Here is a 25,057-nt window from a genome sequence, read left to right on the forward strand (position 1 = left end):
CAACAGCTTAACTTCCGCCAAGTCAGGCTTTGCGACACTCGTCAGAAGAAGGCGCCAGAAAGACACCGATGGCTCCCGTCGTCCGGCGGTGACTCCATCAGAAACGGTTTTAGCGGGTTGGTGCTATGTCTTCGGGAATGACTGGACACACGCCGTAAGTTTTTTTTTTTGTGCAAACACATCGGGTATCTAGAGTAATGGGAGATAAAGCCCACTGCACAGTAAGCTAGCTAGCCGAGCTACCGCCACCTATCGTGTTCAGCGTTAGTTTAGTGCTACCCACAAGCTAGCAGACGTGGTCGTGGCCTGCTAGTGTGTTTTTAGCACGTGTGGTATCACGCGTGTACTAGGAGGAGGCTGACCAGAGTGCATGCTACCAACATGCTCGAAACCATTTCCCCTCAAGTCGTAAATGTGTTTATTGGTATTACGAGTGTCCAGAAACCGAGTCGCAGGTTAGCTCTGCCGTAGCTTCAGTTAACGGTAGCATGGCTAATTTAGCTGTTCGTTAGCTTGGCGGCTGACGAAAAATTGCTACGACATAATTAACACTGCCTGTTTATTTGACGCTATATACAAACGGCGTTCATATCATCTTCCAAACCATAGATGGCGTATCCACAAGAGTTTTTTAATTAACTTTTAACCCCACGTTGTAACATCACACGACTGGCTGCAATGAACCGCCGTCTGAAATGTTGCCCCAGTGTTGAGGTGTGTGTTTTTCCCAAACTGTACAAGTGTAGAGGAATGGTGTCGTGTTAACACGTGCCCAGTCGGCACCGCCTCCATGGTCACCACCACAGGGTCCTTATCAAAAGACTCTCCTTCATCAAACAATTCTTACCTACAACAGTATTTAGGCACAGAACATGCCATTTTAATCTTGGTTTTGCCACTCAAGGCCATTACCCAGAGATGTTCTTGTTGTTGAAAGGGTTTAGTAAATGTGTTGTTGTTGTTTTTTTAGGTGCCTAACCAGCCGATGGGATAAGACGGCCCAACCTAAACAAAGTGTAGACGTGAGGCAGCAGAGGAGTAGTGAAAATGCGGCCCACTCTTTGCCAGGAGTCCTCGGCGCTGCTGATTCAAACAGCACTGCTTCCCAGTCGCTCCAAACGGGAGAGAAGCCAGCACCTCAGGGTGGAGTTGAAATGGCTGCGGCCATGGCTGCCAAAATAAATGCCATGTTAATGGCAAAAGGAAAGCTGTTGACTCCTCCACCGTTACTCGCAAAGGTGCACATGCTTTAAATGGCTGTAGACAATAACCATGCATGCTTGTGGAGTATTGCCTTACAGTTTCCTTGTCGTTTCACTTGTCTTGTAGGCTGCTCCAAATGGGCCAAGCACCACAGAAGAAATGGTGGTTACAGAGGTCGACATAAACGATGTGCCGATAAATTGCAGGGACCTTCTTACTAAAGGCAAAACGCAGGAGGAGGTAAGTGGCCATTAGTGGTGTTGCATTTGAAACTCATTGGGCAAATGGAGATTTTGTCCAAAAAAACGTTAGAAGGGCCTTCAGCGGCTTTAAATAACCGTATTCTCTAAATCCCTCTTATATCTAAATAAAATGTACTATACCCTTTCCCCCCCAGATCCGACAGTTTAGTGGGGCGGTTGTCTCAACAAAAGGACATTACATGCCTGATGCTACAAAGAGAAAAGCAGGGTATGTAGTAAAACTAGGGATGGCCTCATAATACTGATATTGGATTATATTCTTTACTTGTATTCACCTAAATATGTATTTAATTAAGAGACAACCGTGTTCCTGCTAAAGTATTATTTTTAATGTGCTTTCCTTTAGACAAAGAACTTTGTATTTACATGTCCAAGGAAAGAACCAGGAGCAGGTCAACAGTAAGTAGCATTTTAAGAAAATATAGAAATCTGTATTATGTAGAGTCTGGCGTTGTCTTCATCTAATGTAATTCACAAATGTTTGTAAGCGGATGTCCAAACATTGTTCCATCAGAGGCTGTGCTGAGGATAAAGGAGATCATCTCAGAGGACCTGTTGAGGACCTCGGCCGCATTGGGACAAACGGTGCCCGTTATGCCTCCACTCACAATCTACCCTCAGCCCCCTCGCCTCGTCAATACCTCTGCTGTGCCACGGATGGCCAACACCAACTCAGTGCCAGGACATCGGCCTGCAGCTCCTCATTCTGGGGTAGGAAAGACACGGCGTCTATATCAAAGTTCACCCCTCTACAAGCGGTGGTGCAACTTTGGCACATTAAATAATTACTTGCAAAATTAGGGTTATATTAAATACTGTTATGCTATCAGGTCTTTTGTGTTGGATATTGATTGTTTTGAGTTGGGATTTTCCAAATGGAGGTTAAGAAAGTGAGGCAAATTAAGACCATGTTGCCTTCACTGATACCCACCTCCCAGATTAAGCAGCAGAGAGAACGTCTCTGGTCTAAAGGGAAACGCCTCGGATTTCTGCATCTGCTAACAACGCCGGTCTCCTTCTAGTCAAACTAATTTTCAGATGTCAATATACCACCTAAACATGCAGGGCATTATAATAGATCACATTTCTCCCCTATCCAGAGTTTTGTGCACACAAAGATTTTTGTGGGCCTGGATCAGACGTTCCCCTTTTTCAACGTGAATGAAAAGATCGAGGGTCCGGGAGGTTCATACCTGAGTCACATCCAGACAGAGACGGGGGCTCGAGTCTTTCTCAGGGGAAAAGGTTCCGGCTACATTGAACAAGCATCAAAACGAGAGTCTTTTGAGCCGCTTTACGTCTACATCAGGTATGTTCTTTCTAAATGCTCACTTTTGGCACACTGTGTTCAAGTTTCCTATTGGGAAGGGAGGGAGGTCCACGGGCACACAGGTGATCAAATATACATATTATACAAATTGATTGACACAGCCATCCTAGACCAGAGGAGGTCCTGGGTCTGTTCCCGCCCTTAACACCTTTTGCCTTGTGTGTTACAGCCACCCAAATTCCACTGGATTGGAGTCGGCAAAGAAACTCACTGAGAGTCTGCTGGAAACTGTAAGTTCACGATATTGTTGCTGCAAACAGTTGTGAGTTTAACTGAATTGTGAGAGCCTGATTGGAGGTTTAAGAAGGTGAAACTATTGAAGTGTATAGTTTTCACTGATACCCACCTCCTAAAGTAAGTGGTAGCGTGAACCACCCGATCTCCAGAGATAGGTTTTGAGTGCTCTGCACCTACCCACAATGCAACTAACAAAGTCGGCCCACTTTGTCCACTCTTATCTAGCTCCTTACATATTTTTTTTGTTTTCTCTGGATCTCCAGGTGAGGGATGAAAGTGCCCACATGGTGTCAGTGTACACGGCCACCGGCTCAACACAATGTAAGTATTCTTTTATGTCTCGTAACTAATTCCAACAGGTTGACCAAATATCCGGTACTGGCTGACTGCATTCTTGTGTTGATTAATCATCCCTTGACGTCTTCAGTGGCTCAACAATAGGTTGAACTAGTACTTCACAGTTGTCAAAACACCGTTATTGATTAATGTAATATATGCTATTAACTTCGCGTTCTATACTTTCATTTCAGCATACGCAGCACATGGATTTCCACCTAATAGCAATTACTCTAGCCAGGGGTCCTGGTATAACTACCCAGCAAATGGGTATGCTGGCGGCTATTCAGCGTACTCAGGAGCCAGTGGTTATTGGAGTAATGCAAATGGTCCCTCAAGTCATTCTAACATGTCGACAAACCCTCCATCTTCTCAGGCAATGGTTCAGTATCCGGTGTGTCCTAGGAAACCGCATCCCTATCTCGTCGAGGTAAATGGCGAAGATTGGGACTGCCACTTATTATGGTTTTCAGCATTCATGTATTTGATTTAACTTGTAAAATGCTATAAACAAATGTATTTATTATAAAAAGCAATAACCATGTATACTCTGATGGTCCTTTAGATCGAAAGCTAAACAATGAAGTGTTTTCTACATGGATTTTAAGTGTGCAGATATCTATTCTACCAGTTTGAGACTTGAGACTATAAAGCTGGTGAAATATTTGATATTGTTAATTAATTGGCTTTATTTGACCAGTTACTAATTTCTTCAAGAGTTTAAACCTGCTTGCCACAAACTTCCCTCGATGTATTGTTCCTTATTATGTCGGGACACCGGAGTTTTAGCTTTTTAAAATCTGCTGCTGCATTGGTGTGTGTGTTTGTTTTGCTTGACTTAAGGATCCTGGCAGCAGTGACACGGTGGAGCCTGAAGGATCGATAAACACCCACCCTGACTCAGGAAGTCCCAGACGTCATTTCCAGGAGGGGGCTACGGAAGAACCGGTAAGCTGTACCCCCTGTTCAGATCACTGAAGTATCATTTTCATTCTCTTTAATTAGATTAATAATTTACCAGAGAATCACTGCTTAAACCACAAATCGGAGGATTGCACACAATTATATAGTTGAATGAAAAGATCATAAGAAAAGTAACAGTTCAGTTTGTTTATCATGCATGTATTATCTTTAGTCGGAGTCAAACTACCATTCCCAACAAAAATGGCCTTTTATACAAAGCTGATCCGTGTTTTCGGACCCCAGACGGGGCTTTAAGCTGGAGCAGTCTGTCGGTATGAAACGGGATACAAAGCTGGCCATCAACCCCAAAAAACACTCACGGCTCTGTCAATTTGTATTTTTGTTGGCGATGGGACATCTTTAAAGGTTTTAATTAAAATCCTCTAAATGCCGTTTAGAAATGGTTTGAATGATGCCGTTGCTCTTTTATGAGATTCTCACCCTTCAGATAATTAGAGAATGTTCATTTTGAAAATAAAACCCTAAGTATTTGGAAAGGTTTTAACATGGGGAAGATCAGGTCAAATCCTTTTCATTACGTTTTGAATCGTCTTAAGTGTTTTGTACTTTTCTGTTTAGCCTCCTAGGAGATCTCCAGAGGCTCCGGCTCATCAAGAGTCTGCACTTCCTGCAGCCAGCTTGGGAGAGGAGAAAGTCGTAGAACGGTCTGTAAATGGATCTTATTCCCCGTGTATATTATTATTCATGAACGTGGTGTAGATGCTGATTTTTTTCTTTTTTTTTCAGGATTCTGATGCCTCCACCGCCGCCCGTCTTCGTGGCTCCTGCCCCCCTTGTACGCAAAAGGCCGAGAGACACAGTGACAAAGGATCCAGCTGGTCTGCCTGGCAGCACCGCGTCAATAGGTATGCATTTCTTCATCTCCGAATATTCTGAGAGCCGGAGTACTCGGACATGTCTGTTGCATTTCCTCATGGAGGAATGGGAGACGAGTGGAGACCTGTGTGAATCTCCCCACTGGTAGAACCTACTAACATGCTCCTTTTGTATATGTCTTTCCTTTGTTTTCTCTCTCAACATGTGTCCGTGGACCTGCCTGTTATGGATGTGTGCTCTGCTGCCGTTTCATTTGATATCTTCCCTTCCCCCCTGGCTGTGGATCAAACTAACTCGAAAACCACCGCTAACATGGGGCTCCTCAATGGGTTTCCTTTTTCTCTCCCCCTTTCCCACCTTCTCTTTCTCCCTTTTTTTTTAAAATTGTGCCCTTCCAGGTGTTCAGAAGGTGAGCGAGAAGAAGCCTAAAGTAGACGAAGATGCATCCGGGCTTGTGCCCTACGGAGGAGATTCCTCCGATGAAGAGGAGGAGAGGACACGCAGCAGTAAGACTGATCATTCATAGCCCCATCCACTGTCCAGGATACCCAAAGTCTTCTTTCAGTAAATCAACACTTAATAAAAGGAAAACTCCACCCTCGCATCTTCATACTGTTTCAGGACTAAACCAGTGTTTTAACCCCAATTAGCTAGAACAAATCTTTTATTGCTGACTTTTCCAGGCAAAGTTAGATATTTGTTCTTTCCATTAATCACCGAATGGTATTTTGGGACATGTTTCTGGTACCACTTGATGAACTGACATCCATTTTAGGACTAAAGACGGGTGACCAAGCTTCACACTGTTGGGTTGACAATCAATACAAAACACTGGTATAGTCTTTGACTTATCACCAGTTTCTGATGTTTGGTGTTTTCCTGGACTCTTAAGGTAGAACAGTTATTTTATTATCCTGTTGTAGCTTTTGCTTTGTTTACTTCTGTTTTTTGTTTCTCCCAGAATACTTTTCTGTAACCCCCCACACGCACTGGGGAAATTTAAATCTATACCCATTTATATAGCAGCTGTAAATCTAAAAGTCAACTAATTAATTGTGCAAAATGTGTAGCCGCATGACTTCAGATGTGGCTTCATGCTTATTAGGAACATTTGAGGTACCAATCTTTTCTACACCGTTTTCTCTTTTGTGTTATTACTGACTTGGTAGAAGCTCCTTTTTAATTCAAAGTTTCTGACTAACATGCACTTACTAATGTCTTAAATGCAGTCATTGTCTGTTAGTCAAACTATTCACTTGTAACACTGCAGGGTGGATTTTTCCTTTACGAGGTGAATACAATTGTATAATATCTACAAATGGGTTTTTGTTAACTTTTAATTTTCAGAAGCATCTTTTTGTTAATCAAAAAACGACTCTCGTATATCCAGTTTGAATTTAAACACTTGGTCTGCTGCAGTTACTGATGCTATAAATACATATTGTAAAATTCAGTGAAACGTTTTTCTTATCTTGGAAAATGGTGTATGCTTGTTCCCATGGAATACTATAATAAAAACACATGAAAATCCCTTGTCTAAGGTTAGTTTTTCTTTGTATAAATGTGGCTATTCAAAGTGTCTGTCACCTAGAAAGTTGGTACGTGATGATAAATAAAGTTACATCGCTGCCTTCCACACTGTTTTATTGCATAAACCTGGATCTGTGGCGTTAGACGAATGAATACTCAGGGGCCTCGATGCTGTTGTGTACAGTAAGCACTCCGGGGTTATCCAGGCCGAAGCAAGGATGGACATAATTTCGGAAGTGACATTGGAAGGTGTGGAGGTGTTGTTCCAGATCCACATTAAAAAAGGAGAGAGTCCCCCTCTCGTAGTCCAGTGCCACTCCTATCCGCACTGGATTCACTGTAATCCTCAGGTCTGGGCTCAAGCCATTGTGCAGAAACTCATATTTATGCCTGAAGAGAAAAAAGGGCAACTTTAGGATTGTGTTAAAAGAAGTCCTAAACATTAAGCTGTTCGTAAAGCAGATGCTGAATTATGAGCCGACAGCACAACTTCAATTGGCTGAAGATTAAAGGAAATGAGAAATCTCCACACAAGGAACCACCTTCAGGGCTTGTGAGATGTCACACTGAATGATTTGTTAAATGTGACAGTTCAACTGTCCTGCTTTGTTCCCAGAAAACACTTATGAAGTAACATTCAACTGTGGGCGTTTCTACCTTCAGTGGGCTTAACTTTGAATGGAGCGGATGCACAATTACATTTTTGCTTAGGAAAGGAATATTTCTGGTGGCTAAAAATAAAGTCTTGGCCCAGTTTCCATGTGCTGTAATATTATTCCCTCTGAGGATCAGCATATTAAATGTATCAAATCTGCATCTACCTGGTCTGCAAAGTCCTTGGATCATTCCTCTCAGTTTGTAAAACAATTTCAAGTGACCATAAGAACAAACTGACTGATGGAGATGACCATGAAGCAAATATTTAATGTTTATGAACCACGCACAAACAAATGTCTTTTGTTTGCTGAAAAGTCACAAACAAAGAAATTAACCTGTGACGTTGCCTTTGTTTGGGGGCCAGTTCAGACTTATTTGGGAGCAGTGGTGCAGCTTAAAAACTACTGTCATAACCAATCACCGACATGGAGCATATGCAAATCCATTGTATTTAACTCTGTTTTACAGCGGGACACCAAACCCAACATTAAAGCTATTTACCTGGCTGGAGTGAGAATGTGTCTCATGCACCAGGAGGTGTTGTTGGCACCGAGGTACGAGTTCCTCTCCGTGTCCTCGGACGCAACTCCAATCCTAAATTCCGTCTCATCGTCCACCTCGACTTCCCAGTAATGCCGGCCTCTCACTGGGATCAGATCCCCCAGCACAGCAACACACCTGAACCCACACAGTCGGATCATTTTACACATGGAAGCTCTCACCCTAAACGTTCTCATTATCTCCTGCCGCTGTATGCTCTACCTGGTAAAAGTGTTGTTGTCATCTAAGGCCATGGCGCTGATTGGCAGCTCCTCGTCTCCATAAAACATAGTGAAGCCATCTTCAGAGATGGACAGGCAAGGATGGGCGGTGTCCTCCAGGAGGTAGAAGAATGTTCCTGCACAGGTCAATGACATTAGTGTTCATATGAGGGTAAGCAGTGACGGGAAGTAAGTAAGTGCATTTGGTTAAGTACTGTACTTAAATAGACTTTTGGTGTACTGGTACTAATTGAGTATTTCTATTTCATGTTTCTCTGAACTTCTACTGCAATTATTGAACAGCTAAATGAAGTTAAGTCGGTATATGCTGTCTGAAAATGGCATAAAAAGTCAAAGAATAGTATGTTGGGAGAAATGAGAAATATGTTAGGAAGTAGAAAATGACCTGGGGCCCACAGAGGGGTTGCTACTTTTACTTCAGTACTTTAAGTACACTTGGTTGCTCCCCGGGGCCTCTCACCTGTTGTGGACACAGTAATAACTTCACTCCCGCAGCTCGGCCCACCGATGTTGACTGCTCTCACAGAGATGAGGTAACGGCGTCCTGTTTGCAACTGGATCAGACACTGACAGGTGGGCACGGCTACAACAGACCTGAAGGATTAACCAATGAGACAAAAGGCTGATATCATTTCCATTTGAAATGCACAATGATGTCAACTTTTTGGATCGTCTTGTATTTCCATATCTCTCCCAGAGTGTAAAGCCTTGAAATAACAGCTTGTCTCACAGCTTTTGTGATACTAGGGGGATAAATGGGGTGTTTGGCTAAGAACTGTGTCATATTTGGACCACAGACTCATTTCAGTTAATAAAGTTCAGCCTCCTCGGTGCAGGAAAACACTGTTCAAACGAAAGGTTTGACTGTTCTCTGAAGTGACCACGTGAAAAATGAAAATGACCCCAAATGTGACGATATAACAGTGCTGCAGGAGCTGGAGCTAAGAATAGCTTTTCTAGGACAGAGTGTGTCTTGATTCAGCAGCTCTATAACCACGGGACCTCAAAAACCCCAGGCAAGCACTAACACGGGCCTGTTTATGGATGAAGCAAAAGCTTTATTGAAGGACAGGCCAGCGAAGATAAATATCATGGGGGAGGGGGGGGGCTTGTGCAGGGGCCACTGTACCTACACTCCAGTTTATTAGGCACACCAGGCAGTCCAAGACAACAACCCTGCAATAAAGACTTTGTGGTGATGATAATATGTCAGACGACATGTTAGAATCAGCTCTTATGACACAATATTAACATGTTGTTGACATCCTTTGTATCCATGAGGATGGACAACACATGTAACATTAAAGCCTTTGAGAAGGTACGCTTGAGCTCGTGTCTCCGTCGAATCGGCTCGACTGCAGGTGGATGTAAATAACACAGCGCTTACTCAGCGATGCCGCTCTCTGTGCAGTCAGTGCCCATCTCACTGAGCTCCACAGTGTACGAGTCGACAGGGTTGGTGTTGCCGGACTCCCAGCGGATCAGAGCAGCCTCTGGGCAGCTCGTACACTCCCTCTGCTTGATCACTGGAGGCGACGGCACTAGAGCGACACACACAGAGAGAGAGATCAACCATCTATCTCTCCGGCATCCATCATGTGAGGTTAATAAATAAGAGAACAAACTTGATTCGAGGGAGACATCCGCAGACAACAGAACATTTATTTTAGTTGAATAACTCCTCGCGTAGTTGTCGGAAGGCAACATTTATTACCTGTCATGTATAAGGTCTTCTCGCTCGCTGGGCTGATGCCTGTGGTGTTGGTCGCAGTCACCCACAGTTCATACTGAGCATTCGGCAGCAGATCTGTCACGGCGCAGTGGGTCTCCTTCACTTGGACCTTGCTCACTGGCAACACACACACAAACACAACAGCAGAGATGTAAAGTGCGGTTCCTTCAGAGGAAGCCCAGATTCCCACATCAGTAGGTACCATTCCATCTGTAGATGGTTTTGTCATGCAACGTGAATGTGCAGAGAGTTGGTAAGTTATACCGAGTGGTGCACAGCGGCTGTCAGCTGGCGTGTCCTCCAGCACCGGTCTGTAGTAAAGCTCATAGTACTCCACCGTGTCGTCGGAGAACAAGCTCCAGCACACACGCAGGGACGTCTGGGTGGCAGAGTTGGGCGTCTGGGGGTTGATTACCGGGGCAGACGGCGCTGTTTTTAATATCAGAGAAACATTAGGAACTGTTATTAAGTCAAACCATCAATAGCATTAAGAGAACGGTACATGATGATAGTGTCAGTGTGTGAATCGGACCTGGGACAACGTTGATGGAGTCCATCATGGTTTTGACATCCGACAGGTCAGCACGTGGCGTGTTAAACTCAAGACTTGTCGACAGCGTGAGGTCAACCTGCTCTTTGGCAAACTCCTCGATTCTGGTTTAGGACAAGAAGAAAAACAGCTTTGAATAATACGATTGATTATCGAGGGTAAAGCTGCTTGTGTCATGTCCACTTGGATCCCTCACAATAAAGCCAGTAGTTTGACAAAAATAATCTCCATGCTCTTCAAAAAAGAGAGTACGAAGACCTTGTGCCAAGAATGTACTTCTAATGCTCAAAATGTGTCTACTTAAATAATATTAGTCTGAAGAAAACACACGGTGAGTTATTTGAAATCACACGGCCAGTGCAGGGTCACACCATGTGGCATTCACACCGAGCAGCTTCAGAATTACCTTTTGATGGTGGGCATAACTGCCTGTCAATAAACATCAAAGAAAGCAATTGAACAAATGAAGAAATCCAGATCCCATTTGTCATGTTTTTTTTTCTTTCTACGACAGGACTATGACCGCTAAATCCCCTTTCTGAAACCATTCCTCATCACGTAAACGGCTGTAATCTGCACACAATAAAAGCACACAAGACCAAAATCTGGGACACCTTGAAGAAAAGCCTCTTGTCCTGCTCGCGGTAGACCTCCTGAGCCGTCTCAATGAGCTCCTTGGAGGCGTCCATCGCCTGACCACAAGCCAGCAGCTGCTTGTACAGGGCCTCCAGCTTGCCCTTCTTCTCCTCCTCCAGGCCCACCGCCCTGTCGTCATAGCGCTGAGACAATGTCTGCAGCACGTCGTTGTAGTGCTGCTCCAAGTGCTGCTCCTGACGGCCAAAGTTCTCCTGCGCGTGCATTTATATGATCACAGTGAGAGATTTACACGTGTTATGTATTAAACTAAATGTGGAAAGAGAAGAAAAATGAGCGAGGATGGCGGATCAAGGGAGGCAATGAAGGAAATGTTTGACTCTTGAGATCATGCCGTCCAGGAGACGCACATGGATTTAAAACAAAAGTGAAGTCTGTCATCTTGAACTTCATTTCTATCTTTGAGTTCAATAAAAATACAACCAGAGAGAAATACAGTAATAAATCAATGTCAAAACACATTACGACAAACGGTTTTCCCAAAGCGAAAGTCTTTCGACATGACATGTACCTCCACAGTGAGAAAGATCTCCTCCAGATGACTTGCAAAGTTCTCCATCTCAGCGACCTTCCCTTGCAGACGATTCTTGATTGTTACAATCTCACTCTGAAACAATTGAAAGTCATACTTTTAATACAAACTAGTAATAAATACATTAAAAAAGCCTCTTCTGCTCATGTCTGGAGTTTGGTTAATGAATTTGCATTCATGTGGACAGCTTCATCTTCTGGGATTAATCTGAAATGATATAAGTCCACAGTCCTTAAGTGGAGTTTCATTGCCATTTTAAGGGAAATAATCAGTTAAGAATTAGAGTGTTTTAATGTCGCCATATGCACCAAGACCCTCTAGAAAAGGTGATGTAAACTCAAGAAACCGTTGTGGTTGAACAGAAAATGTTTCCTTCATGCAGACAAGTGAGCGTCCCCACCTCAGTTTCTCCCTCTTTAAACACATCATCAAGTCTGTCTTCTGCCCCAGTGGGAGATGGAAGGCTGTCCTCACAGGGCTCAAAACAAAGGGACTCGTTGGTGTCCACAGAAAACCTCTGGAAGGTGGAAACTCCTCGGGTCGCCCTCCCTCCCCCGCCTGCCATGGTGCTCATCACCTGGTGCTCAGCTTCCTCTGCAATCACATCCAGACTGCCTCCTCTGATCTCATACAAGTCCATGAAGAGAGGCACTGTGGGAGGTTTACAATCCATTTGTGAATCAAGTAACTGATCAAAATAATATTTTTTACTCCAGCCCTTCCTGTTCTCACCTATAATGATCAACATGTACACCACCATTCTAAAATTATTATTTACAATAATACCTGAACAGAATGAAGACACAATATGAAATCTCAAAACTACACCCTTCAAACTTAAACCAAGCAACTTGCATGTGCAGAACAATCGGGCTATTCTTAAAATGATCGATAATGAACGAGCAGCACATTTACCTCGATAATTCAGCAACCCAGTCGGTTCTAAACAGCCAGTTCAGGTCCGACCAACCCGCTCTGTAAGCAGTCCAACCCTCACCCAGAAGAGGCGACCGGAATAGACCCGACTCGGATGGCTCAAATGTCATAAGCATGCCAAACAATGTTGGAAGTTATTTATTTATTGATTAAAAAAAAAAAGAAACACAAGACAACAATTTATTCTAATTATAGGCATCAGTTTTGCTTGCACTGTACACCGTGAAAACAGTTTCAGCTTTCATTTATTGGTATAAGGAGGGGGAATTCCCCGAACATGAGTTTCAAAAGGTCGAAGTTGAAAACAATACAGGGGACATTGTGGTGCGTTCAGGGAACCTCGTAAACTCTAAATTAGGTCATTCAAAAGCCTTCTTGCGTCTGAAAAATCTGGATGAAGCATGTAGTGTAATCACCATTAAGAGTGGCGTTGAACTTCGTTCTCTAACTAAATACCGTGCGACATGCATCAATAAACGTGGTAACAACACCAGACTTATCCATTTGGTAAACCGGTAATAATCAGCTTCTCGACATTTCTGAATATGTCCGAGGTCCCTGAAGGCGGCTTACGTCACGCAAATGGCGGACGTTGTAAACAGAGCCAGCAGCTTCTCGGAGGCCGAAGCGAAACGTGACTTTTCGAGATGAATAACGTGGAGATCGAGCGGATGGACAGCCTGGAGGGCTGGGTGGCCGTGAAGAGCAACATCTTCGAAGAGCTCGAGCCCTTCAAGCTGGGCTTCATCGTGCAGTGGAACGTCATCGAGTGCAAGTTCGCCGTCACCTGCCACAACCGGACCCTCCAGCGGCAGAGACGCAAAGCCGAAGAGGTCCCCGGGGACCCCCAGATGAGCTGGGCTGGACTCTTCTCCGTGTGCGACCTGAAACACGTCCACCAGCAGTTTGAATGCGTGGCCGACGTCCTGGGGACCTGCTTCCCGGATCTGTCGCAGTTCGAAGACGGCAACATTTGGGACTTGCTCTTCCTGAACCGGAGGTCCGGTCCGGAAGACGACGACGCCGACGAGAGGGACTTCGAGGCGCCGTGTCGGAAACTCGAAAAATACTTCAGCGCGGCCATCGACATCTGCGGGCGGAAGATTGTGCTCGACACGCTGTTCACGCAGGATGAGCGCGACGTCGAGGAGTACTTTGAAAACCTGCAGGAGTTCAAGAGGAAGACCATGCAGGAGGAGATCTCGAGGGCGAAGGGCCTCGTGCGACAGGTGAGGAGGGGTCACGGGGGGTCACCTCCAGGTGACAGCATGCAGGGGCCACTGTACCTCCACTCCAGTTTATTAGGCACACCCAGCAGTCCAAGACAACAACCCTGAAATAAAGACGTTGTGGTGATGATAATATGTCAGTGAGGACAGACGACATGTTAGAATCAGCTCTTTTGACACAATATTAACATGTTGTTGACATCCTTTGTATCCATGAGGATGGACAACACATGTAACATTAAAGCCTTTGAGAAGGTACGTTTTTAAAACGTAATGCAACCAAAGATTATGGTTTGTTTTGATGACAGCATATCAATAGACTTCTGCTCTTGTGTCCGTGTCACCATGTTCGTCTCTGTTGTCCATCACAGCCCAAATCATCTGTCTGAAACACAAGTGGAAGAACTCCATCTTTGATCTACTTGAATGAAATAATAAGGATGGAGGATTTAGTTAAGCAGGGGAATCCTGTGCAGCAGGAATAGCACCACACAGTGGTGTCCCACATCTACTATGACACAGCAAACCTTTTGCCTGCTCGCTGAGTTGCAACACCGGCAGCACTGTTTGTCGCTGATTTTTGCCCTTTGACACTAAATTGTACAGAGAAATGTAACTTGACAATCCCAAGTAAATATGATAGTGAGAGATGCCTTACAGTATGAAGACGGCCAACAGTGATACGAAGTACGGCGTGAACAGTACACCACTACCACCGGATACAGACCGATACAATAGTCATGCCTTAAATACACACTTTCAGATGTATGTATGTATGTATGTGTGTGTTTTTTATTCAGTCAATCATTACAATACGACAAGTAAAGCCACAATCCAATATACAAAACAGAAAGACTGAAAAGGTATAGGTAGAAAAATAATGCTTATATATTCCTATCCGGAATTCTTCAATTAAATCAGATAATTAATTCAATATAAGAGGAAAATATATATATATATATATATATTTATTTTTTGACACCATAGTTTGTGGCGTTATGTTTATTTTGTATTGCATCTTAGAGCTAACTAAACCTTGTTATTGTGCCCTTCAAATACATAACCTCACTCTCTACCTCACAAGCGTTTCTTGATTATTATTGATCAAGCTGCACGAGGTGCACACAAGGTCTGTGGTCTAAAGCTGTCGTCACCCGAAACCTTGTTGTGAAATGTTTTGTCTTCAGTGGCCGGTGTCAGAACTGAATCCAGTGGTGATGAACCGCTGACCTCACTGCGTTATGAACATTTTATTCTGAAAGGACTAACATTATTTGTCAGAATAAACCCGTGTGTGTGTTTCCATGTTTGCAGCTCCTGCAGAGTCACAGCAGTGCAGACCGAATGGTCGCTCTGCTCAGCGTCTACGAGGAGGAGGACGAGGCCTACCAGGACCTGGTCACCGTGGCCACCACCTTCTTCCAGTATCTGCTGCAGCCTTTCAGGGACATGAGAGAGCTGGCTTGCCTCTACAAGATGGAGATCCTGGTAATTACAGACTTGTCTTTAGCAGCTGTGGCCTTTTTAGGACAGGGTGAATTATTGTACACATATTATGCAGCTTGTTTTGGGATCTGAACAAGGTCTAGACGCATACCTGCACACACATGATGGCAAAGTGGTTGACACGACTCAATGTTTTTATGTCTCGTTCAAGCAAAGCGTGAGGTCACTTTAGATTTTCTCGCTTACCAAACTTTGACTAAAAGCTGAATTTGTAATGTGCGTCTGCATTCACTCCCAGAGCCTGAAGTTGTCCACTGTTTTTCTTGCCGTGGGTCTCTGCAGAAGTCCTTGGAGTTTGAGGACTTGGGTCCTAAGAGAATTGCAGCTCTGGAGAAGGAGGCGGAGGAGTGGAGAATGAAAGCAGACGACGCAGTCGCCTCAATTCAGGACATCACCGTCACCTACTTTGCACAGACTTCAAAGGCTCTGGCTGGTACACGTTGCTGTGTTTATTTCTCTTAGTGTGGATGAATTAATTAAGGACTTGTATCTGTCAGCACTTACGAAAGGAAGTGCACTAGAGTCATAAGTTGCGTTGCAGCGGCAGACAAAATATGATATCTTTTATTGAAATCCAAAATAAAATAATATATATAATGATAATTGTGCTGTGGGATAATCATGCTAAAATTGAGCATTTTACATTTCTGTTGGAAGGAGATAAAACAAGAGAATAAAAAGAAGAAGCGGGATTCACTTGATTTATATCGGATAAGAATTTAACTTTTTTTGATGTGGGCGTTATGTGGATTCCCACCTTGATTCTGAGGGATGATATTTACAAGAAATAGATGGATACAATCTACATGGCTGGCAATTGTTGCCATATCAAAGTGCCTGTGAGCACTAAATTCACTAGCATTCACAAGCATTCACTAAAAATAACACAAATGTATGCCTAAACATTTTTGTCAGAGAACAAGGACAAGGGAATTCCATCGGTTTAGGAATATATGATACAAAACTCACATAACAGTGTTTATGAAATTATTTTAGCAACTCACTTTGATCCAGTCTAACTTTGCAAAAGTATCCATGGGTATTTTGTTCCAGTTAATTAATTGAGATATATATATATATATATATATATATATATATATATATATATATATATATATATATATATATATATATATATACACACTTCATTTAGGTGACTCTTTTATCCAAAGCGACTTCAGTGCATTCCACCATGAGAGTTCAAGCTCAGAACAACAATAATTAAGAAGGTACAGTTATGTGATGCCCTTGTGTGTGTTCAGGTATGTTAAAGCAGATGGAGGACGATAAGTGTCGTTTTGGAGCTGCTGCCTGGGCGTCTGCAGCTCCCAGACTGGAGAAACTGCGATTCCTTTTAGCCAAAGAAACGCTGCAGCATATGAGAGCTGCAGAGATGTGCCTCAGCCGCAAGAAGGAAGGCATCAGACAACAGGTGCGTGTGCCTTACAGTTTGTTTGTTTGTACTAACACACACACACGCATGCACGCACGCACACACACACACACACGCACGCACACACACACACACACACACACACATTCTAGTGGTTCTGTAATTAGTCAGCAGATTCTATGATGGTGTGTCGGACTCTTTAGTTTAGCGAGTCTTTATCTCTTGTGAGTCTGTAGAGATGTCAGTGAATCTTTCACTTGGTATTCTGGTCTGATGTAAATATCTTGCTACTATAGCCCTTTGATCTATTTATATAGCCTCTGTAAAAACAGAGAATCGCCTCGATTCACCCCCAAAACCTGCATGCATGACTAAGTGTATGTGTATATATACATACTCTAAATGTGCCAGCTACTGTATATGCATAGCTTTTGAGTACAGGGGTGGGCTTGGGGGGCTTATTTTGGGTAACGCGCAGCAAAGTACATGCTGCTGTACGCTGTCATGCTGCACATTCGAGCGTTTGGGAAAGAAATACAGAGAACACCTTCACTTTTATGCGGCTGAATTAGTCATCCGATTTTAAACGCTTTAAAAATCCGAATGCTGGTGGTATCCACCGCTGTGAAATCCAAATGAGCCCTCACAGAGACGGCTGTGTGTGAGCACTGAAAATGAGATCAGTAAGCTACACCTACGCAACATCTCAAAAAGAGTGCCGTCGCTTGTGGCTACATAACTCCGTGGCTCTTTGGCTGCACCAGTGTGCTTGCAGAGACCTTTACATAGTGTGTGTGTGTGTATATATATATATATATATATATATATATATATATAATATGTATGTAACATCTAAAATCAATTCAACTCTTTGCCAGTTTAGTGTCATATCCTGACTGTGTGTGTGTGTGTGTGTTATCTTGTTATATTTGACATAATTCAAAGACTTTAAAGGACATATACATGCTTTGAATGAATCAGCTCATTAACTCCATATCCGGCATACTTGCATTACTGTCCTACCCTAACTTGTGGGTAGTGGTTGGTTTTCATCAGAGCGTAAAAACAAACCGGCAAAGATCAGAACCGGCTTGAGGCAGGTCATCCAGCACAGATGCTTTGTTCTTCACCTGGTAATTGACAGCAGAGATTACTTTGAACGCTCTGCGGAAGGCAAAAAAATAAAAATAAAATAAGAATCACAGACATCACGAGGAGGGGATGCTCTTTCAGTAAACATGTTTCAGTTTGACAGCTGACTCTGAGCTAGATCATTCAAGGGGGCTTTGAACACAACCAGAACAGCCTTGTAGACGGACTGCAGCCATTGTACATGTCCTTGCAGGGTAAACACAGGTGTAATTAATAACATTATAATTACGGTGAATAAGAAAGGTGCCATAATTAATTATTTTTTCATTACACCTGTTTTCCCCGAATGACTGAATGAATAGAACCCGTACTTGGCTAGACACTAAATGGGCTCTTTGTAAAACACTTAATTCAAAAGGAAAACCCAGATGCTCTGAATGCAGGTCGTCGTGTACACAAGTCATACCTGCACGGTATGAGACACGTCTTGACATCTTGCCAACGACCAAATTAAACTCACCAAGCTGCCCGACGTCACAGCAATGTGTCTACTTGTAGTTCTGTTCGCTGTCGGACGAACACTTCGCCTGTGAGAGAGAGCCGCAGGGCGCCGGCCGAGCGGTGGGCGGCCGCGTGCGCACTGTTTGTGCAGTCACGCTTGCCGTAGTGACGTCGGCGCGAAGTGCGCGCGTCTGAAAATGAAGTCGAGGGCAAAGAAGTTGCCACTGCGCCTGCGCTCTGGGCTCTTCAGACGTGACTTTCACAAGCAGTTTACTGATGGGAGCTATTAACTTGTCTAAGGGGTTTTGCAAACACGACCAATTCTTCTTTGAAGGTTTTTGAAATGGGAGCTCTTGAAATTCTACATTTCAGTGAATATTTTGCTTGTTAAAACAGTTTTCAGGATAGTCAACCTTTTTTTTCCTCATAAGTTTAAAACTTGACTTCTATCGGGATTGTATAAAGGCAAATTCCCCTCGACATTGAGGAGGTTGATTTATGGCGTGCTGCGCACAATTAACATACAATAATATGAGTTTAGCCGTGGACAGACACAGAGGTGCACGCTCACTCACGGACGGACGTATAAATAAAAAATAATTTGAAAAAAAGAATGGAAACCAGCAGCTAATTCAATCGAAATGGTATTCTCACACAAGCCCTTATTGAGCTGCGATATGCAAAGCCAGAAGTATGATCCTTTTGATATGTTTCTGTCGCGGTGCAGTTGGGCAGCCTGTCTGGCAGAGTCAGGAGCCACAGAACTGATTCCAGGTCCGCGCCTGACGACGACGAGCAGGACACAGTGGACGAGCTGGAGCTGAAATTCTATGAAACCCAACTAGAACTGTACGACACCAAGTTTGAGATCCTGAAGAATGAGGAGCAGCTGCTGGTGGCTCAGATAGACACGGTGCGGCGGCAGATCAAAGGTACACGACACATGGCCAGTAGACTAGAGCCTCGCTGGTACTGCCTCACTCTAAAACGCTCAGGCAGCATGGATTTAAAGATATATGAATGACTCTGTATTTAATAGCTCGTCCTTTTGAAGAAAGCATAATACCAGAAGCTGAAGTTGTGCAAAATACTGTCGCAAACCAGAGAGAAAAGGCTTAAGGTCGCCTCGCACTGAAACCGTTATTGGAATCCTGACACAAATTGCTATATTTTCCCTGAAAACTGTGTTTAAATGGATGCAGTAATACGATTAACTGCAAACATATTAACACTTGACCTTTGAATACTAGCTCACCCAAAAGGTCAGGTCACATTAGGAACAACAGTTCCAGCTTTCACTGTAACATTAATGTTTTGTAAAGTGGCCCTTTTTTAAAAGGCTTGCGTGCCTTTTTTTAGTGTGGTTTTATTGGACTGCGTTAATTCAATTCAGTTTATTTTGTATAGCCCAATATCACAAATTACAAATTTGCCTCAGAGGGCTTTACAATCTGTACACATACGACATCCCTGTCCCAGGACCTCACATCGGATCAGGAAAAACTCCCCAAAAATAACCTTTCACAGGGAAAAAAGGGAAGAAACCTTCAGGAGAGCAACGGAGGAGGATCCCTCTCCCCGGATGGACAGAAGCAATAGATGTCATGTGTACAGAATGAACAGCATTACAGAGTTACGTGAACACATTACATGAATATGACAATGTGTTGTAATGATACACGTACACCTTCCTGACACAGGAAGAGTTGCACAATTTTTCACATGTTCATCACACAACTGATGTATTGGATTACGTTATGATATTCAGGGGTTTCTGTTTTTCTGGGCACTCAGTGTCTTGTGCACAGCGTTTACTTTGGGGAAATGTTTTGTGCATGTAAATATTTCCCTAATTGCGCCTCCTGGTACCATTTTTATTTATTTTTTCCCCAACCAAAAAGCAGGAAGGTGTCCGCGACCAACTGGTAAAGAAAGGGAGGACAGAGAGAAATACGACCTGTTTCCAATCAAAGGAGGCTGCTGAGTTTATGAAGCCTTTCAAAAGAGTTCAAAGTGTATACTGTAATTAAAATACCCATCAGTGGGAAAGGATTTTCCCCAATCCCTTTTGTTGGAATATATCAATTATTTTACTAGAAATCTGACACAGGCTATAATGCAGATGTGCCTGGTTTCTTGTAAACATGTAAACATATTCACAAAAAAGAGCTGTTGTAGTCAGATGACTAACATTTCCAATTTAGATGCAGCTGGGCAACAACGACGTTTCTCCCTGAAGACTTACCAAACTGCTGCATCAGTACTTTATTTAAAATACATCTTTTTAAAAATAACTCTGCTAAGTGGCCCTGGAATCTGATAAAGGAAACCAGGTTTCCTGCTGACATGTTGTTGCGTCAGTATGTTTACCACCAAAACAATAATTGTGCATCATTTTAAATGTACAGTGTAAGCTGCACAACAACTGTGGTTGACATCACACCTCCTTACGTGCCGGTAGTTTACATTCACAGTGCACGTTTGCGTGGACGAGCTCATTAATAAATAATCCCGAAGCGTCACGTCCTCTCTGTTGAAGACAGGATGGACAAGTGATGACGTCAGACGTGCACTCGTTTTGAATTGACGGTGCAGCTTCTGAAGCGGTTGCAGGGGGTGTTTTGAGTGATCGGACTGCATTTGTGTTGCAGAGCTGAAGGAGGAGGTGGTGTACTATGATGTGTGTGAGGATCTGGAGGAGCTGCAGAGCATGCTCCACACGGGCGCTAAGCAAACCGACCCTCCGGCTGTCAGTCAGCTCAAAAGACGCCTTCAGACCTTGGAGACCAAGAGAGGCAACATCTGTGCCCGGCGAGCGTATCTCCGCAACAAAAAGGTGTGTGGTCGATCAGAAAGCCATCGGAAATGACGCTTAGTTTCAAGGGGCAAAGACGATTTTGGTGTTTTGCTTCCTCTGTCCCCATCTTGCCTCAAATTGCAGAGTAAAAAAACAAACAAATGGTTTCTACTGTACTGTTTTATTTTGAGCCGACAGACTAATTGAAGTGCCGTTGGTGCAGTTGGCATTCTCTCCTGCTGCTGGCTGCATTTCCATTTGTCTGATTTACATGAAACAATGGTGGAAACAATCCCCTGGTTAGAGGCTCCCGAAGCTAATCTGCAGGCACGAGTATATAAAAATGAGTAAAAAGCAAAGAATAGAGGAGCATTGATAAATAATGAAATGCTTTTAAGTAAGTAACTGAGGTGTTATTTTTCCTTGTTATCAGTTTCACTGCAATTTTCTGAACTTTGAAGGACATACTTCAAGTACGATGGTAATTCTTAAGTACTTTTATAATGAAAAATAGTGTACAAGTATTGATAATTGTGTCTGTCTTTAGGATCAGTGCATGGAGGCCAACGAGCAGAGGCAGCTTCCTGCCAAGCAGAGCTCCATACTCTTCAACCAGCATCATCAGGTCCACATGGTACGTCACCACGGCAACGAGACAACCCACAGAGATCCCCCCGCCCCCGAACACCCGGCAGATGCCGCAGATGAAACCGGGTCCAATTCTCTGACTCCTAATACCCGTTGGCTTTCTCCCCCTGTTGTCCGCAGAAACGAGAGAAGAGGAAGGAGGAGGATCAGAGGAGGAAACAGTGGGTGGACCAGGAGCGAGAGAAGACTCTGAGCCGATTACGATCCTTCAGAGAGGTCAGGCTCTCTCTCCTTCTGTTTAGAAAAAGACCCAGAGGCTCCCGCTTTAATGCGCCTTATTCAATAGTTCACCTCGAAATTCCGTTGTTAACTACTTGACTTGGTAGGCGAGAGGTTACAGGGCCCTCTTTCCTCTCCCCCGTGTCCTGACGGTCTCCTCGCTGTCAAACTGGACAATATGGCCAAATTAGGACGAACTGCTGTGGTCGTAGTGGCGAGCTGTCTTATACCAGAGCTTTAAATGGCGCATGGTGGACGAGGGCTTTGCCAGAGAGGAAAGTAAGAGATAAGGGAAAACATTTTGGACTTTTGTTTATGAACGGGGGTTGTGGTTTTGGTGTATGAGCTATTTGGTGCAGAGATTGGCTGAGAATTCGGTTTGCTTGGACAATGCTGATACCATTGATATTAAACATTTCTAGCGAAGGATCTCCACAAATATTCAAAGAAATATAGCTCATAACTATTTGGTGCATTTTGTGCAGACATTCCTGGTCCCCTGAGGATGACTTTGACTTGACTTTGGTTATCCCCTGACGTTTTCATGTAGCGTTGTCAATGCATTGAAATGTAAATTTTAGATTTTGAAAATATTGAGCCAACACGAGCAGATTGGGAGGATTTTATTTTCTCTTTGTGTGTCAGCATTGTGGATTTAGGTATCAGACATGATCTCACGCACTTTTAAAATTTTTTTTTCTAAAACCATTTTCTGCCTCTTCTGCCATCTATTTCAAGAGGCGACAGGGCCAGTTCATCCTGAAGACTCCTCAGTCCTGGATGTCTCCTTCAGAAGTGCCGTGTCCTTCCCAGCCGCTATCCATCATCAGCCTCGGCCCCCCCGGAGGACCGCCCTCCATCCGCCCGACACCCAGACGCAGTAAAACGCCCAAGAAACAGCAGCCGAAAGACATCCCAGTCCAAATCTACTCCGCACCGCCACCTCCAACAACCACCTGCCCGACTGCACCTCCACCTCCCCCACCACTACCACCACCACCCCCTCCCCCACCACTGCCCCCTGCCATGCCTCCTCCGCCTGACCAAGCGTCGCCTTCCTCCGAAGACACACCAAGGCCTCTCAGCGAAAAACAGGACCCTCCTTTTCCAGCCAAGAACATGCTCAAACAAAATATAGGTGAGATTCATGCACTGCACGCTTTGCATCTACTCATAATAAAATAGACACAAGAATGTTTTTTCTTCTTCTTCCCAATCCTCCGGGTGTGAATCTGTCAGACTGCAGGGAAGGTTGCTTGTTTGTGGTGTTCTCTCCTGAATCTTCCCCCATGAGCCCGGAGGAGGCATTTTACCTCGGCTGTGGCCCTGCTGATGCTCCCTCTTAGCTCCAGGGAGACGGCAACGTGCAGCACAACTTGATATTTTTTTTAGCTTTTGTGCGATGGAGTTCATTTAAGGTGAAGCTGCTGTTAACAATGAGGTGGAAACTCGTTGCGTGGTGATCATGTAGAGATGCTCCATCAGCAGGGAAACTACGAAATGACAGACGATGCATTCTTTCTCTCTCTCGTGCACCTTCTTCCATCGTTTTTGAACGTGTCCGTTTTCCTTTGTCGTCTTTTTTTACGGCAGGAACAATGGATGAGGTGTTGGCCTCATTGCAACGTGGGCAGATTCAGCTTCGGAAGGCCCCCACACCCAGGACGGCGTCCCCTGCTGTGGGCACGAGGAGCAATCTGATGTCTGCCATCCGACAGGGAGTCACCCTGAAGAAGGTGAGATGTTCTACCGCCGACGGACATGTTGTATCATGTCATAAGTGCGCGCCTATAAGAAAATGTCAGTTCCGACTCCAGAAGCTGCGTCACTGCTGCAGTTTGCACCGTCGCACAACATCGCACAACATCGCACAACATCGCACAACGTAACATCATTAATGTCGTTAGTTCCACCTGTGCTTTCAAAAGGAGTCAAAAGATATCTGCATAAATAAAGTTTCGGGAGCAGGAGGTCATGTTGAACCTGAATGCAAAATGGTATTGAGTTGACTCTCGCCCCGCCGTAGATGGTTCATGTGCACGCAGACGCCCCGAGCAGCGGAGACAACGACCTGGAGCGCAGCATCAAAGCCGCCATGATGAGGATGAAGAAGGTGGCAGCGGATTCTGACGACGACGACAGAGGAGACGACGACGAGACTCACAGTACAGACTGGGACAGCTGAGAACACTCATGTGTATATATATGTGTGTGTGTGTGTGTATATATGAAGCTGTTCTTCTTCCCCCCCCGCTCTGTTTTCTTCACAGTTCTGAGCTACAGCTCACGTGGCTGCCAAATGTTCACCGGGATTACGCTTCTTCCTCACGTAAACAGTGCAGTTTTTTTAAATGGCCCTGAGATGTCATCAGACTTTCAAATCCAACCAACCAGCTCGTGGTTGCTGCTGTTTTCATTCTTTTTTTTTTTTTAAATTTAAGAAATCCCAAACTGAGCGAATGAGGCTCCAACGCTCATTAAGAAGAGAAGCCAAGCAGCAGTGCTGTATGTAGTACAGCGTGTAAATGATTGAAATGTCTTCCAACTCGCCATATGAAGGCCTTTTTGAGACACACAGCAGGGGAGGCCGGAGAGACGGCCACGCTGCTCAGCTCCACCGTCACGAAGTCCCCACACAAGAGGAAGCTCGGCGGACTTCTCTCATTCTGAATGTAATTAAATCAGATCTCTTTATTTTACTTGACTTCACCCAAATAAGGGCTACAGCACAGTTTTTATCTTATCTTGCATTTTATTACTAAACAAAGGAAGAGTTTTGTGCTGAAGTGCAGCAGTGTTAATTATTTGCAGCCGACATGTTTTAAAGTCTACGTCACTGTTTGTATTACAGGTTTGATGCACTGTCCCCCACGTGCCTGTTTTTCTCCGTGTGTCGACACTTGTGTGAATGTGTTAGGCGCGTTTCCGGTGCAATTTATACGTTAGTTTCTTCCTCTGTGATGCCATGATGAAAGAAGTGATATGTTAAGAATAGATAATAGATAACCAACAATGTGTATTTGTGACACAGAGCACTTACCTGAACAGACCAGGCTAGGATGTATTAAGTGCAAAGAAATTATACAATACTGTTTGGCAAACGGCAATAAACGGTTTGCAGAAGAAATTA

The 25,057-nt window shown here is 44.1% G+C and overlaps 3 protein-coding genes across 5 annotated transcripts; 2 read left to right on the forward strand and 1 right to left on the reverse strand.

Moving 5' to 3' along the window:
• Positions 1-6,699, forward strand: LOC117748314 (KH homology domain-containing protein 4-like). The gene is made up of 14 exons (XM_034557924.1): positions 1-154; positions 971-1,238; positions 1,330-1,443; positions 1,601-1,674; positions 1,813-1,865; positions 1,981-2,177; positions 2,567-2,775; positions 2,966-3,026; positions 3,297-3,354; positions 3,564-3,799; positions 4,213-4,317; positions 4,912-4,997; positions 5,080-5,198; positions 5,568-6,699. The coding sequence occupies exons 1-14, from the start codon at positions 126-128 to the stop codon at positions 5,693-5,695; spliced, it is 1,737 nt and encodes a 578-aa protein (XP_034413815.1). The 5' UTR covers positions 1-125; the 3' UTR covers positions 5,696-6,699.
• On the reverse strand, positions 6,517-13,121 carry LOC117748319 (fibronectin type III and SPRY domain-containing protein 2). Its single transcript, XM_034557935.1, has 13 exons — positions 12,522-13,121; positions 12,007-12,257; positions 11,586-11,681; positions 11,035-11,268; positions 10,827-10,849; positions 10,403-10,524; positions 10,135-10,299; positions 9,853-9,987; positions 9,526-9,679; positions 8,599-8,732; positions 8,119-8,254; positions 7,858-8,034; positions 6,517-7,089 (listed from the first exon to the last, which is right to left on the reverse strand). The coding sequence occupies exons 2-13, from the start codon at positions 12,244-12,246 to the stop codon at positions 6,840-6,842; spliced, it is 1,866 nt and encodes a 621-aa protein (XP_034413826.1). The 5' UTR covers positions 12,247-12,257; positions 12,522-13,121; the 3' UTR covers positions 6,517-6,839.
• LOC117748308 (WASP homolog-associated protein with actin, membranes and microtubules) lies at positions 13,119-25,057 on the forward strand. 3 transcript variants are annotated; one of them, XR_004611578.1, is made up of 13 exons: positions 13,119-13,771; positions 15,086-15,259; positions 15,560-15,710; positions 16,540-16,709; positions 18,991-19,195; positions 20,915-21,099; positions 21,608-21,694; positions 21,829-21,924; positions 22,666-23,065; positions 23,521-23,663; positions 23,954-24,092; positions 24,198-24,599; positions 24,779-25,057. XR_004611578.1 is itself a non-coding variant. In XM_034557896.1 (12 exons), the coding sequence occupies exons 1-12, from the start codon at positions 13,190-13,192 to the stop codon at positions 24,359-24,361; spliced, it is 2,496 nt and encodes an 831-aa protein (XP_034413787.1). In that variant the 5' UTR covers positions 13,163-13,189; the 3' UTR covers positions 24,362-25,057. The 3 variants fall into 3 exon arrangements, 2 of the variants coding, with proteins under 2 accessions (XP_034413801.1, XP_034413787.1); XM_034557896.1 differs by having other exon boundaries at positions 13,163-13,771; positions 24,198-25,057; XM_034557910.1 differs by having other exon boundaries at positions 23,954-25,057.

Source organism: Cyclopterus lumpus, chromosome 3 (genome assembly GCF_009769545.1).
Source record: "Cyclopterus lumpus isolate fCycLum1 chromosome 3, fCycLum1.pri, whole genome shotgun sequence".
In the NCBI taxonomy this organism is placed as follows: Eukaryota; Metazoa; Chordata; class Actinopteri; order Perciformes; family Cyclopteridae; genus Cyclopterus; species Cyclopterus lumpus.